At 36.3% G+C, this 14224-nt stretch overlaps 1 protein-coding gene across 1 annotated transcript in view; it reads left to right on the top strand.

Moving 5' to 3' along the window:
• atp10a (ATPase phospholipid transporting 10A) overlaps positions 1-14224 on the top strand; it is a 67830-nt gene that overhangs the window by 21230 nt on the left and 32376 nt on the right. Inside the window, exons 7-9 of the mRNA XM_054790397.1 lie at positions 9067-9319; positions 11161-11378; positions 11444-11638. Of these exons, the coding sequence (XP_054646372.1) occupies positions 9067-9319; positions 11161-11378; positions 11444-11638 (666 nt within the window). The remainder of the gene's footprint in view (positions 1-9066; positions 9320-11160; positions 11379-11443; positions 11639-14224) is intronic.

The raw sequence follows: 14224 nt of genomic DNA, 5'->3' as shown, positions 1-14224 counted from the left end.
CGACGTGAGTCTCTCCTTCCCCACAACAAGCGGCATTACAGTATTGACCAGTGCACACCAGGAAATAAATGGTGTCATTTCTTACAGGCATTGGCTGGACAGCTATGTAGTGGGGCTTGTTTAACCTTTGCCTTGTGGGCAAGCAGGAAGGAGAGACGATGCTGAGAGATGTGTGTGTGTTCTGAGCTGCTGTCTGGTGGCCGCGTTCAAGGAATAAAGTTGGCAGAAGCAACAGGAGAAGTTTCCTTCTTTGCTTCGGCGCTGAATAACACTGACAAGTTAACAGACTAGTAGCGAACGGAAAAGAAGATGGCTTTTTTGTGTTGAATACAGAAGATGAGGACTTTGATGGATTTGTGGATGAGGATTGATCAAAAATAACGTGAGTACATTCTAAAATACTTCAATTAAGTACAACCGAACTCAGTTTTGCTCCCGCTGCCGCATGCATGCTAGCGTATGTTTTTTTTTTTTATTGTAGCGTCGCTGGGAGCACGTCCTGTTCCCAGCCTACTTTGCGGTAATGTTTTGGTGCAAATGCTCTTAAAGTTACATGTTTGACCAGGAAATGGCAAGCTCAAAAGAAGACTGCTTTTTTATGTGGAACAACTGACAGTTTGTGTGGATCTTGTGAATGATTGTGACTGAGCTAGGACTCAGTAATTAAAGTTTACACACGACGGCTTCATTGATTGAAAAACAAAACTTTTTCGTGCATGAAGCTTCTACTTGAGTTGGTAATTTGGTCGCTATATGCGGTCAGATATTGACCAAGGGAGACAAAATGGGTGGCCGCTGGCCGCGTTGGACAGGTGACTGCTATACACAGAGTCTATAACATGTAAATTTGCTGCGGGGGATTTTTCAGTGGCTGCTATAGGCAGGTGGCCGTTCTATAAAGGTGGCCACTAAGGCAGGTTTGACTGTATGTATGTGTATATGCATGTATATATATAATATATATGCGCGTATGTATGTAAATATGAGTTTGGATGTAGTAGTAATATTAAACGAGGATAATTAATGAAAAAAAACCCAATAATAATAAAAATGATATAATAATACATAATGATAAATGTTATTTACCTTTGAAGAGGAGTGGTCGAGCATATGTCGTCGTGGTGGAGGAGGAGTTATTGAAAAAAGGACAAATCGTCGTCGTTAGACTCTTCTAAAAGAGGTAGTGTTCTGTGGGTGGTGTAGAATTAAGCAGGCCTATTAACTCTAAATAAACTTTAATCACACGCTCTGTCCGGGTTGCATAGTACAGCTACAATTTAGCTTTGCATTTCTCCTTTAAACTCTCTCTCCCCACCTTCTTCCTCTACCTGTTGGTCCCATTAGCAGTGTCACAGTGCCCTCTACTGGTCAAGCATGTAGCAGTATAAATACCGATGGCGTTCCAAAAGGCAAAATACATGAAAATATAGACCAGTCAGCTTGCGTTCGTATCTCCGAATGTTCGCAAGTCGGATGTTTGCAAGTTGGGGACCTAGTGTACAGCAGTATACTGTATATGTTGGTGTAGTTGGTATATATGGAGTAAAAGGATTCACAGCTCGAAATGACAAAATCTAAACATTCGCTTAACCTGTCCTGACGTGCAAATCGGTCCTACGACCTGGTTATAGGGGCGAAAGACTAATCGAACCAGCTGGTTCCCGCCAAAGTTTCCCTCAGGATAGCAGGCTGGGACCTCGCACTTTTATCTGGTAAAGCGAATGACTAGAGGCATAGTCGGATGTTTGTAAGTTGGGGACCTAGTGTATATACATTTAGTGCATTTTGGTCATTAGCCTAGAATTTCATACTATAGTTGAGCTTTTAAAAATAAAAACAAGTGGCTGCATTGGGCTGAAAGTGATCATACATAGACTAATCTGAGGTGTTTTTCACATAATGTGTTTATAAAAGGCTTAGCTCATAGAAGATGGATAGATGGATACACAAAAACATATTACCAATGTCAATTAGTCATACAATATTTACTAGCTATTGAAAAGTCCCATCTGCAGCCACTGAATGTAAAGAGTTTGGCTTCTCAAAACAATATGCTTTCCAATGAGCAATACATTTGCATCACAAAAACACCTCCTTGGAAAAAGTGAAAAAAGAGTTGACTACAAACAAAATAAGGAAATAATCAAAACATGCATCGCATTACTAGACTTGATACAAGGGAGCTGCTTTCAAAACATGCAATTTACATGACTTGGAACATTTTCAAAATTATTTGTATGAAGACATTAACTTGTGAATGTATAAGCCCCTGGAAATCCTACATGGAAGGGTGAAGTGGGACACGATGTACTTGTATATCTTTATAGTAGTCTTAGATAATGGTGGACATGCAAATTAACAGTTGCCACTATGTTTATCTCACAGACGTAACATATATGACATTAAAGCGCGGTAATAACTACTCCTACTATGGGGAATAATAAGCAACAACTACCTTAGCTGTAAACATGTAACTTGAGCAACTTTTGATAAAACAAGTGCCTCAAGCATGCTTAAGCAATCCCCGCAATGTTACAGTATACAGTAAGGGCTCGTTTATCCCAGTTAACTGGTTCCAGACCCGACTGTGAGAAGTGGAATTGCTTATTTATATTAAATAGAATATTTTTGTGGTTAAAGCATAGAAAACCTGTTTATGAGCTTCTAAAGGCAGATTCTGTACATTGTTAGAGCCCTTCAGACATGAACTAATACCCCTGTTGTCACCCTTATACTCTTAATACCCAATATAGTAGACATACCGTAATAAGAGAAAATAAGACATACAGTCACGGAAAAAATGATTAGACCACCTTTGTTTCTTCAGTTTACTGATCCATTTTAATGCCTGGTACAACTAAAGGTACATTTGTTTGGACAAATATAATGATGATAACAAATATAGCTCATAAGAGTTGAATTGAAGAGCTGATATCTAGCAACTTTCATGGTTTTCTTGGTAATAACCAAAATCACTTAAGTTCTTACATGAATAGCTATAGAATCGTACTGCCAAAAAATGTAACTCTTGTGAGCTATTTTTGTTGTCATTGTTATATTTGTCCAAAGAAAGGTAGCTTTAGTTGTATCAGGCATTAAAATGAACAAGAAACTGAAGAAACAAGGGTGATCTAATAATTTTTTCCATGACATAATAAGACATAAGACATAAACAAGTCTGTAATATACATGTTAGCATTGGGAGAGTTCCTTGTTCCTTTTTTACTTCCAGTTTCTGGACAGTACATCCTGTAGTGGCTATTTTGTCTCATCAATGTAACCTTACTGACCAGTGTAGAATACTATACATATCATCACAGCGTCTTTGAATGAGTCTTCTGAATGCCTGACTGTATATCTGTATTTTACTTACTGTAATTTAGTCCTTTTTATGCTTGAAAATCGTTCACTTAGAAAAAAAATATTTAGAATTTGCTGAAATATAACAAATGCCACGAAACAGCATGATTTTTTAAATTCATGTATTTTGGAAAACGCGGCATAGAGTGAAGGCGTAAAATTTGAAGCGTAAAGTGGCGAGGGATTACTGTTGATACAGATACTTTTTGGTATCTGTACCGAAAGGAAAGGGTCACTATTATTGATTGACATACAAAATAAACAAAATAAATGTCACTCTGTGCTGGGTCACATGTCGCAGCTCATTCAGGTGCTACTTAAATAAATAAGAGACGGGGGGTTTGTTTGCGGTGGGGGACTTTCCTGTTTTTTTTTTTTTGTTGTTGTTTTTTGCCCTCCCCCATCTCTGACATTTCTTAATGCACTTTGAAACAACACATGACTTTTGTTATGAAGAGGGAAAGTGTTCAGTCTCTCACTGTGCTGTGAGTCATTTTGCTCAAATGACTTTCCATTATGTGCTGCTGGGAAATCTAAGCGTCGTTTAAAAAAAATAAAACAAAATTATGGGCAACATCCTCGCTAGACCAGCTTACTTGAACAAAGTTCATTTCATTCCTTTTGCCTTTACATTTTATTCTTTTAGCTGATTTTCAGTTAATTTGCTTCATAGTTGAAGGTTCAATTGAATGTTTTTTTTTTTTTTTTTTTTTTTTTTTTTTTTTACACATTATCATTGCATTTTGCTAACTCTGACTTTCAATTATTACTTGAATTCTTGGCCAGTTTTAGCAGTGACCTCACAGCTCTATTTCAGGGGTGTCCAAAGTGCAGAACATGAGGCCCGTGGTTGTTTTTGTTTTTTTTTATTGGCCCGCCAATACATTCTAAAAATATACAAATATACTACTGTATAAACTAAAAACCAAAACAGTAAAAATACAGTCTGCAGTAATTTTACAAGAATAAGGTCAAAATATTAAGAGAAAAAAACCTCAAATTTAATGAGAAAAAGTTGTAATTTTAGAAGAATAACATTGTAATATTACAAAAAATAGCACAATTTTAGTAGCATAATGTACAAATATTACACAATTTTTACACATTTTTTTTCAAAACAACAAATTTTGGAAAAATTATGTTGCAGGAAAAGTTATATAACAAGAACAATGTCATAATATGGGAATAAAGTCCTAATTACAAAAATTAAATTTCCAAGAAGAAATTTGAAATAGTTGGAAAAAAAGTGCAAAAAGAAAAAAAAGAGTTGTCATTTTTAAGAGAATAAAGTCAAAATATTAAGAGAAAAAAGCTGTATTCTCAGGAGAAAAAAGTCACACTTTTACGAGAATAAACTCAAAATCCATCCATCCATCTTCTATGCCGCTTATCCTCACTAGGGTCACGGGTGTACTGGAGCCTATCCCAGCTGACTCCGGGCAAGAGGCGGGGTACACCCTGGACTGGTCGCCAGCCAATGGCAGGGCACATATAGACAAACAACCATTCACACTCACATTCATACCTATGGACAATTTAGAGTCTCCAATTAACCTAACATGCATGTTTTTGGAATGTGGGAGGAAACCGGAGTACCCGGAGAAAACCCACACACACACGGGGAGAACATGCAAACTCCACACAGAAATGCCCAAGGGGACAATCGAACCCAGGTCTTCCCGATCTCCAGACGGTGACTGTGTGGCCAAGGTGCTAACTAAATTAATAAAATGTTTACAAATTTTCATCAAATCGCACACACGCACGGGGAGAACATGCAAACTCCACACAGAGATGCCCAATGGAGATTCGAATCCAGGTCTTCCCAATCTCCTGATTGTGTGGCCAACATGCTAACCACCTGGCCACTGTGCAGCCCATAAACTCAAAATATTGTTATATATTACTTTAAATATGTTATATTTTGTAAACAGTTGTACTACACTCATGATCGGAATCTTAAGACCAGTTGAAAAATTGATAGAATTTTCATTTTGCACATTTTGATCTTAATGAGGTTTTAAGTAGAGCTACAATATGCAAAAACAAGAAGGAGCTTGTACAATTTGGAGCTTGTAATTTAAACAAAAACAAAAAACAAAAATTGTTTATCACCTGATCAAAAGTTTAGGACCACAGGCTATAAAAGCTCAAATCTGCTCAAAATTGTCATTTTCTGTCTGGCATTCACACTGTCATGCCCTCCTGATGGCTAAAGCTAAGAAGCTTTCTCTTTTTGAACGTGGTCGGATTGTCGGATTGCATAAGCAAGGCCTCTCACAGCGTGCCATTGCTGCTGAGGTTGGGTGCAGTAAATCAGTCATTCTACATTTTTTGAAAGATCCTGAGCATTATGGAACAAAAAAGTCAAGTGGTAGACCCAAAAAAAAATCACACTTGCGCTGAGCCAAAGGATCCAATTGGCTGTCCATCAAGACACAGGGTGGTCTTCCACCCACATTAAGGTCCTTACTGGTGCCGACTGTAGCGCAATAACCATCAGACGGCATCTGCGGGAAAAGGGTTTAAAAAAACAAAAAAGGAATTCAAAGACCTCGTCTCCTTCAGCGCCACAAAACTGCCCGTTTAGACTTTGCCAGGGAGCATCAAACATGGGACATTGAAAGGTGAAAAAAAGTTTTATTCTCTGATGAGAAAAAATGTAACCTTGACGGTCCAGATGGCTTCCAAGGTTACTGGCATGACAAGGAGATCCCACCTGAGATGTTTTCTACCCGGCACTGTGGAGGGGGGTCCATCATGGTCTGGGGTGCTTTTTCATTCAGTGGAACACTGGAGCTTCAGGTGGTGCGGGGTCGTCAAATGGCGGCCGCTTACGTGCAGATGTTGCGGCGGGCATCCCTCATGACTGAGGGCCCTCGTCTGTGTGGTAACAGCTGGCTTTTTCAACAGGACAACGCTGCAGTTCACAATGCTGGCTTGACCAAGGACTTCTTCAGGGAGAATAACATCACTCTTTTGGACCATCCTGCATGTTCCCCTCATTTAAATCCCATAGAGAATATTTGGGGATGGATGGCAAGGAAGGTTTATAAAAATGGCCATCAGTTCCAGACAGTTGATGCCCTTGGTGAAGCCATCTTCACCACTTGGAGCAATGTTCCCACTAGTTCCCACGGTGCTACTCATTACTGAGTCCTACTGAGAACAATTTTTGTTCTGGTTTGGAGAGTTTTTTATTTTTTCGAGCGATGGTCTTAAACTTTTGTTCAGCTGATAAACAGCTTATTTCAGTTTAATTGTTGTTTTCAAAAAATGACTCTTTCAAAATGCTTTTTGTCTCACTCCCCCTTCTTGTTTTTGTATATTGTAGCTCTACTTAAAACCTCATTAAGATCCAAATGTGCAAAATGCAAATTCTAGCAATTTTTCAACTGATCCTAAGATGTCGTTCAGGAGTGTATGAGAAACAAACAAAACAAAATAAAGGTGTCATTTTTGGACAGTTGGGTTGAGGGAAAAATAATGTAATTTTCGTAGCACAGAGTTGAAAAGTTACTTTGTTATATGTGATATTTTTATTATATGTTAATTTAAATATGTTATTTTTTTAACAGTTGAGAAATAAAATGAAATAAATTTGTAATTTTGGAATATTTTATTGGGGGGAAAAAGCTATAATATTGCCAGATTTAAAGTAAAAATATTATGGGAATAAAGTCATAATTACGAAAAGAAAATTTACAAGAAGAAAGTTGAAATAGTTGGGAGGGGGGAAAAAAACCCCTGCAGAAATGGGGAACCCGCCCCGCTGTAATTTTACAAGAATAAATTCAAAATATTAAGAAAAAAATTAATATTCTAATGAGAAAATAGTTGTAATTTTATGAGAATAAGCTAATAATATTTTTAGGAAAAACAACATTTTAGTAGCATAAAGTTGAAATATTAAAGAACATTATTTTTAAAGATGTTCTTTTTTTTAAGTCGTAATATTGTGGAAAAACAAAACAATGATAAAGTTGTAATTTTTCTAAAATTAAGCTGTGGAAAAAGTTATGTTCAGAGAATAAAGTGTAAATATTATGGAATAAAGTAATTATTGCAATAAGAACATTAACAAAGGTTTGAGGGGAAAAAACAGCAAAAATGGGAAAAAAAAGCTCGACTTTCACAAGAATGAAGTCCAAATATTAACAAAAAAATTTCTTAATCAAACAAGAAAAAGTTGTAATTTTAGGAGAAGAAACTTGTAAAATTATGAGGAAAAATAATGTCCCATTAGAGTTGAAATCACAAAGACAGGAGTTGAAATCATAAAGAATCATCTCAAGAATCATCTTTCCAGCCAGTCACTAAAGCAGGTAATTTTAATGATCAACACCTTTAGTTTGAGGGAAGGAGCTCATCAATTAAATCACCTGCTGAAGAAACTGGTTGTAGAGAAAACCTGCAGCGTCTCGGCCCTCCAGGGCACGAGTTTGACACATGTGATCTAAAGAAATCATAAAGGAAAAAACAGCTGTAGTTTTACCTACAAGATTAAGTGAAAATATTAAGAAAAAAAGTTGCACTTTTACGAGTATAAACTTGTAATATGAGGAAAAATAATGTCATTTTAGTAGCATAGAGAATTGAGATATTGTTCTGTTATTTGAAGTATGTTCTTCTTTAACAGTTGTAATATTATGAGAAACAAACAAAACAAAATAAAGTTGTCATTTTCAGAAAATTAGTTTGGGGAAAAATGATCAAATTAGGGGAATAAAGTCAAAATATTATGGGAATGAAAATCATAATATTCCGGAAAGAAAATTGACTAAGTTTACTTAAAGGGATAGTTGGGACTTTTTGACATGAAGTTGTATGACATCCCCATCAGCAGTGTTAGTCCATCACTGGTGACTTACTCTGCACTTGGTCCCGTGAGCCCAGTTCTGGTTGGATTTCGGTTCCGGTTAGTTGCTGGGGGCACTTAAGTAAAGAGTTTGGCTTCTCAAAACAATATTCACGATTCAATTCAAGAGTTTTATTGTCATATGCACAGTAAAACAGGTAGTTATACTATGCAATGAAATTCTTATTCTGTTCATTCTCCCAAAAAAGAAGAAAGAAAACAAAAGAAAATGAATAAGAAACATCACATATTAATGAAGAAACATTAATACCAATAAATTAAGCAACAACAGAAGAGAATATGCATTCAAATGAGTAATACATTTGCATCACAAAAACGAATCTGAAAAAAATCTGTCCTCACAATTGCGCAGCATTACATTCTCTCTTCCGTTGTCTCACTGCACACTGTCGCCTGTCCGTTGTTTTGTATGTGGTGAAGACACGCTCACATCTTCGTGGAACACATACGTCAACAAGATGGCTGCAATGCTGGCGTAATGACACCATCACCAGCGCAGTGAAACATTTTAATGATATTTTAAATTGTTTTGAAAGTAACATTGTTTCATTGTTTTTTTGTTTTCAAAATTTTATTTTGTAGTTGCGGCCCACCATGATCAATTACATGTAGCGAAACCCTGCACCTACTGTATATGACAAAGCTGAGATGCAGTTTTTTCTTGAAATATAATAACCTCTTAGCTTACTGTATCTACATTTAGAAAATATCAAAGTGGAAAAGTTGCATCCTTTCATTTTTCAGTTCTCCTGTTTCGATTCTGTTGTTTCTGTTGCAAGTGATGCTGCATAAACCAAGCTCTGTCGCTTTCTCTTCTCCGCCACCAGGTGCTGATACCCATCTCGCTTTTTGTGTCCATCGAGATCGTGAAAATCTGCCAGGTGTACTTCATCCACCAGGACGTGGATCTGTACGAAGAGGAGACCGACTCCCACCTGCAGTGCCGGGCCCTCAACATCACAGAGGACCTGGGGCAGATTCAGTACATTTTTTCCGACAAGACGGGCACGCTGACAGAAAACAAGATGGTGTTCCGACGCTGCAACGTGGCGGGCGTGGAGTACTCGCACGATGCAAACGGTGAGACAATACGCGCTCCAAAAAATTGTCAGGGGTCCCGTAAGAGTGCAGGTCTGCAATTTATTTGTGGTTCTCCGCGGCTGATGATGTCACTGGATAATTTGCTAATTGGCTATGATGTAAAGACCACCATTTTAATATGTGTAGCAAAGCCTGCTTTTAAATGTTTGTAATTTTTTTTTAATACACAAAATCTAAACAATAAAAAATATTAAATTTTAATTAATAAAAAATGGATGGCAGATGATAGATTTTTATCACGTTTGGCATAATTGTGAATCTTTTAATACACGGGTGTCCAAAATGTGGCCTGTGGCTGTTTTTTTTTTTTTATTTTTTTTTTATTGGCCCGTGGCACTTAAAAAAATATATAATTTAATAAGAAAAGTAAAAAAACAACAGCAAAATTTGACAAGAATAAAGTCAAAATATTAAAAGAAAAAAATTGTAATTTGGCAAGAATAACATAATACGAGGAAAAATAACATGTTAGTTGCATTAAGTTGAAATATTAAACAAAAATACATTTTGTCACAATATAGTCATAATATGAGAAACAAACAAAACAAAATAAAGTTGTAATCTTTGAAAAAGTAGGTTGTGGAAATAATTTTAATGGCAATAATATGAAAAATAGAATATAATAATATTATGAAAAAATAAAAAATATTACAAGAAGAAGGTTGAAATAGTTGAAAAATTAAAAAAGACCAAACAACAGAAATGGGGAGAAAACTGCATCATCTTACAAGAATAAAGTCAAAATATGAAGACAAAAAAGTTGTAATCAAATGAGGAAAAAGTTATAATTTTACGAGAATAATGTAATATGAGGAAAAATAACGTCATTGTAGTTGCATAAAGTTGAAATGTTCAAGAAACAGGATTTTTTTTCCTTCATAATATTATGAGAAACAAACAAAATAAATTAGCATTTTTTGGATAGTTAGGTTAAGGATAAAATTGTATAATGGGAATAAAGTCAAAATATTATGAGAAGAAAATTGACAAGAAGAAAGTTGAAATAGTTGAAAAAAAACCCAAAAGAAATGGAAAAAACAGCTGTTTTTGTACGAGAAAAGAATTGCAATGAGAAAAAAGTCAATTTAATGAGAATAAACCCGGAATATTATGAGGAAAAATAATGTTTTATTAGCATAGAATTTAAATATTAAAGAAAATGTTTTTAAGTCGTAATATTAGGAGAAACAAACGAAACAAAATAAAGCAGTAATTTTTGGAAAATTAGGCTGGGGAAAAAGTTATAATATTATGGGAATAAAGTCAAAATATATTAAAAAAATATTTACAATAAGAAAGCTTAAATAGTGGAAAAAAATAAATGATAAAGTTGTGATTTTTACGAGAATAAACACGGAATATCCTGAGGAAAAATGTTATTTTAGTAACGTAGAGTTGATATGTTAAAGAAATATGTTATTTGTTTAAAGTCGTAATATGGGAAACAATAAAAAAAATAAATTAGGTTGGGGAAAATGTTATACTGTATTGTGTGAATAAAGCAAAAATATTATGGAAATAAAGTCAAAATATTCCAAGAAGAAAATTTTACCAAGGTTATTTAAGAAGAAAACTGAAATATTTGGGAAAAACCCCTCCAGAAAAAATGGGGAAAAAAAGAGCAAAGACTGAAGTTGATACTAATAAAAGGCTTTTTCCCCTACTATACTATATGACAAAGCTGAGATGATTATATATAACTTCTTAGCATATAAATAACACAGTGGCCCTTATTGCATCATTACATTTTTCACTGTGTCCCTTGCTGAAAAGAATTTGGGCACCCTTGTTTTAATAATGTAATTGTGTGTGTTGTCCAGCTAGAAGACTGGCTATGTACCAGGAGCTGGACTCCGAGGAGGACGAGTGCACGTCTCACGGCGGCACCCTGCCCAGACGAGACAGCGTGAGCAGCCACCAGAGCGTGCGGGCAGTGCTGCGCTCCCAGAGCACCAAATCCCACCGCAGGACAGGCAGCAGGGCGGAGGCCAAGAGAGCCAGCATCCTGTCCAAACACACGGCCTTCAGCAGCCCCATGGTGCGCCCCCACCCCCCGGGCTGGCTGTCTGCTCCCCGCTGATAAATCTCCCCTGTGTCCCGCAGGAGAAAGATATCACGCCCGACCCGCAGCTGCTGGACAAAGTCAACGAATGTGGCAGTCAGATGGACTTCATGCGCTTCCACAGCCAGCCCATGTCCCAGCTGCCCTCTGACCTCTCTGACATCATCGACTTCTTTATCGCGCTCACCATCTGCAACACAGTGGTGGTGTCCTCCCCTGACCAGCCTCGCCACAAGGTAACCTCCACAGCACGTCATGCCAGCACACTAAAACTTAAAAACTGGAAAATTTAACTGCGAGAAACATGGCCGACTACCTCAATAAGCATGTCAGCCAGCATCCATGGTGTGTTTTACGACATTTCTATTGTATGTTATTGTGAAAATTGCACACAAAAAAAATCTCCATCCACACCACATAAAAGCACAATCACTGGCTTTTAATGCACATTTTGTCCAATCAGAAGGCTGCCAAAGCAGCCTTGGTTGTACATTATGACTGATGCCACTGTTCATCAATATTGTGACGTATTAAATCAGGGGTGTCCAAAAATGTGATCCGGGGGCCATTTGCAGCCCGCGGCACATCCTAAAAGTATAATTTAACAAGACAAAAAAAGCAGCGCTCCTTGAGAAGAGCGAAAATGAAAGGATGCATGGGCCACTTTGATGGTACCGTATGCTAAGAAGTTTTATGCAGTTCAAGAAAACTGCATCTCAGCTTTGTGATGGTGGTGAAAAAGACTATTATTAGTATCAACTTTCTTTGCTTTTTTTTTCTCCAAATTTTGCTGTTGTTTTTTAAAAATTTTCCAAATATTTCACCGTTCGTTACAAATATTTATCTTTGTAATTTTCTTGTTAATATTATGACTTTACAGTTGGCTCTCGTAATATTGCGGTTTGATTATCGCTGCCTTGCTATATCGCATTTTTTCAGAAACTAATGAATTAATATATGATGGCTGTTTCGTGGTAGACTGCTGTTGTTGTTGTACACACTTCACTCGCTAAAGGTACTGCAAAAAAGATAAGTTAGGATAATCCATAATGCTGGTATAGAGAACACACAAATCCTCTTATTTCTAAAATCACAATTATTAAAATTTGATGATCTAGTTAATTTTTTGATGATCTAGTTAATTTTCAAACAGCTTCAAACAGCTAAAATAAAGCAAACAACAATCTGCTACCCAAAAATGTCATACAGTTCTTCTCGACGAGAGGACAAATATGACCTCATGGAAAAATGTAACTTAAAACACTTGCACGCGGGAACAACGCTAAAAACCTTCAGCATTTCAGTATGTGGAATCAAATTATGGAACGGATTGAGCAAGGAACTCAAAGAGAGCACTAACGAGCGATTTCATGAAACAATACAAGCAGTTGATGTTTGCAAAGTACAAGGAAGAAGAGTCCCGAAACACAGTGCACATACAATACTACGTCTAAACACCACTACACTCACTACTAACTCTTCATTCTTGTCACTTATTACTCTTCATTCTTATGTGAGTATATTGCCACTACTCACCCATTATCCAACTATATTCCGTTCCATTTCGTTTGTCAATACTATCTCTAATCACTATCACACGTATTACGGACTCTTCATTTTTGTGAGTTCATTGTCAGTACTCACCCATTATCCAACTCTGTTTTGTCCTACAGTATTTCATACATGTTATGTATTATAGTAATTGTCATATTAAGTAGTTACGGTGACAAGATATTTGACCGCGCCACATTATTACATTACCGTATCATTTTCCCATGTATTCAACCAGAAGAGAGTGCGTTTGGAATACAGGAAGTGAACAAATGTATTCGAATTGATGTAAAACGGACCGGGGGGATTGGGGGTAGGATTAAATAAGCTTTGCTTCTTCCCACTCCTTTTGGACATGCGGAACTGTGAATTGTATTATGTGGTGTATTCCAATGTAGCTTGTATGCATGTTGAAATAAATTAAACCATTGCATTACCATAACATTATGACTTGATTCTCGTAACCCAACCTAATTTTGCACAAATTACAACTTTATTTGTTGGTTTGTTTCTCATGTTACGATAAAAAAAAAATTCTTGAATATTTCGACTTTATGCTACCAAAATGACATTACTTTCCTCATAATATTCATTTAATAGTATTATTTAATAATTTTTTATTATGATATATATTTATTTTAGTGTGTTATTCTCGTAAAATGACGACTTGTTACACTTTTCAATTCTTGTACAATTACTGCTAATTTTTTAAGTTTGTTGTTATTGTGGGGTTTTTTTGTGTTAAATTATATTTTTCAACTGTGCTGCGGGCCAGTAAAAAAACAAACAAACAGCGTCTCCAAAAGTGTCCAATAATACCAGAAAAAGTCGCTAGATTTGTCACTAGTGACTTAAAAAAACAATAAAAAATCAGAACGTAGAGACGTCTGAATACTCTATATAACAACACTGATCCCTCCTGCTACATCGTCTTATTCTCTGGTGGGATAGGTGTGTGTGAGACGCATTAAGAAGTCAAGTTACACAAACAGTCCCACTAGTTTATCAGCAAGGGCGAACAGCGTCGCGCCACATATTAATATATTTATGTTGGACCACCACAAATACAGGAATGTATGGGAAGCACAGATTTTTGACATTTTTTCTTCTTAGCATGTACTAATTCCTAGTCATATTCTTCCAAAATGCAAAATTACGCTCCTTTTCTTTCTAAAGAACGCATCCATATTTGATATCTTTTGACGAAAGAAGCGTGTTGTTTTATCAAATAATAATAGTACAGTAAAAAAGGCTTTGTCAGCACGTAGCGC

This window comes from Dunckerocampus dactyliophorus, chromosome 10 (assembly GCF_027744805.1).
Source record: "Dunckerocampus dactyliophorus isolate RoL2022-P2 chromosome 10, RoL_Ddac_1.1, whole genome shotgun sequence".
NCBI classification, from domain to species: domain Eukaryota; kingdom Metazoa; phylum Chordata; class Actinopteri; order Syngnathiformes; family Syngnathidae; genus Dunckerocampus; species Dunckerocampus dactyliophorus.
Note: the sequence above shows the minus strand (reverse complement) of the source record. Positions and strands in the feature narration are given on the sequence as shown.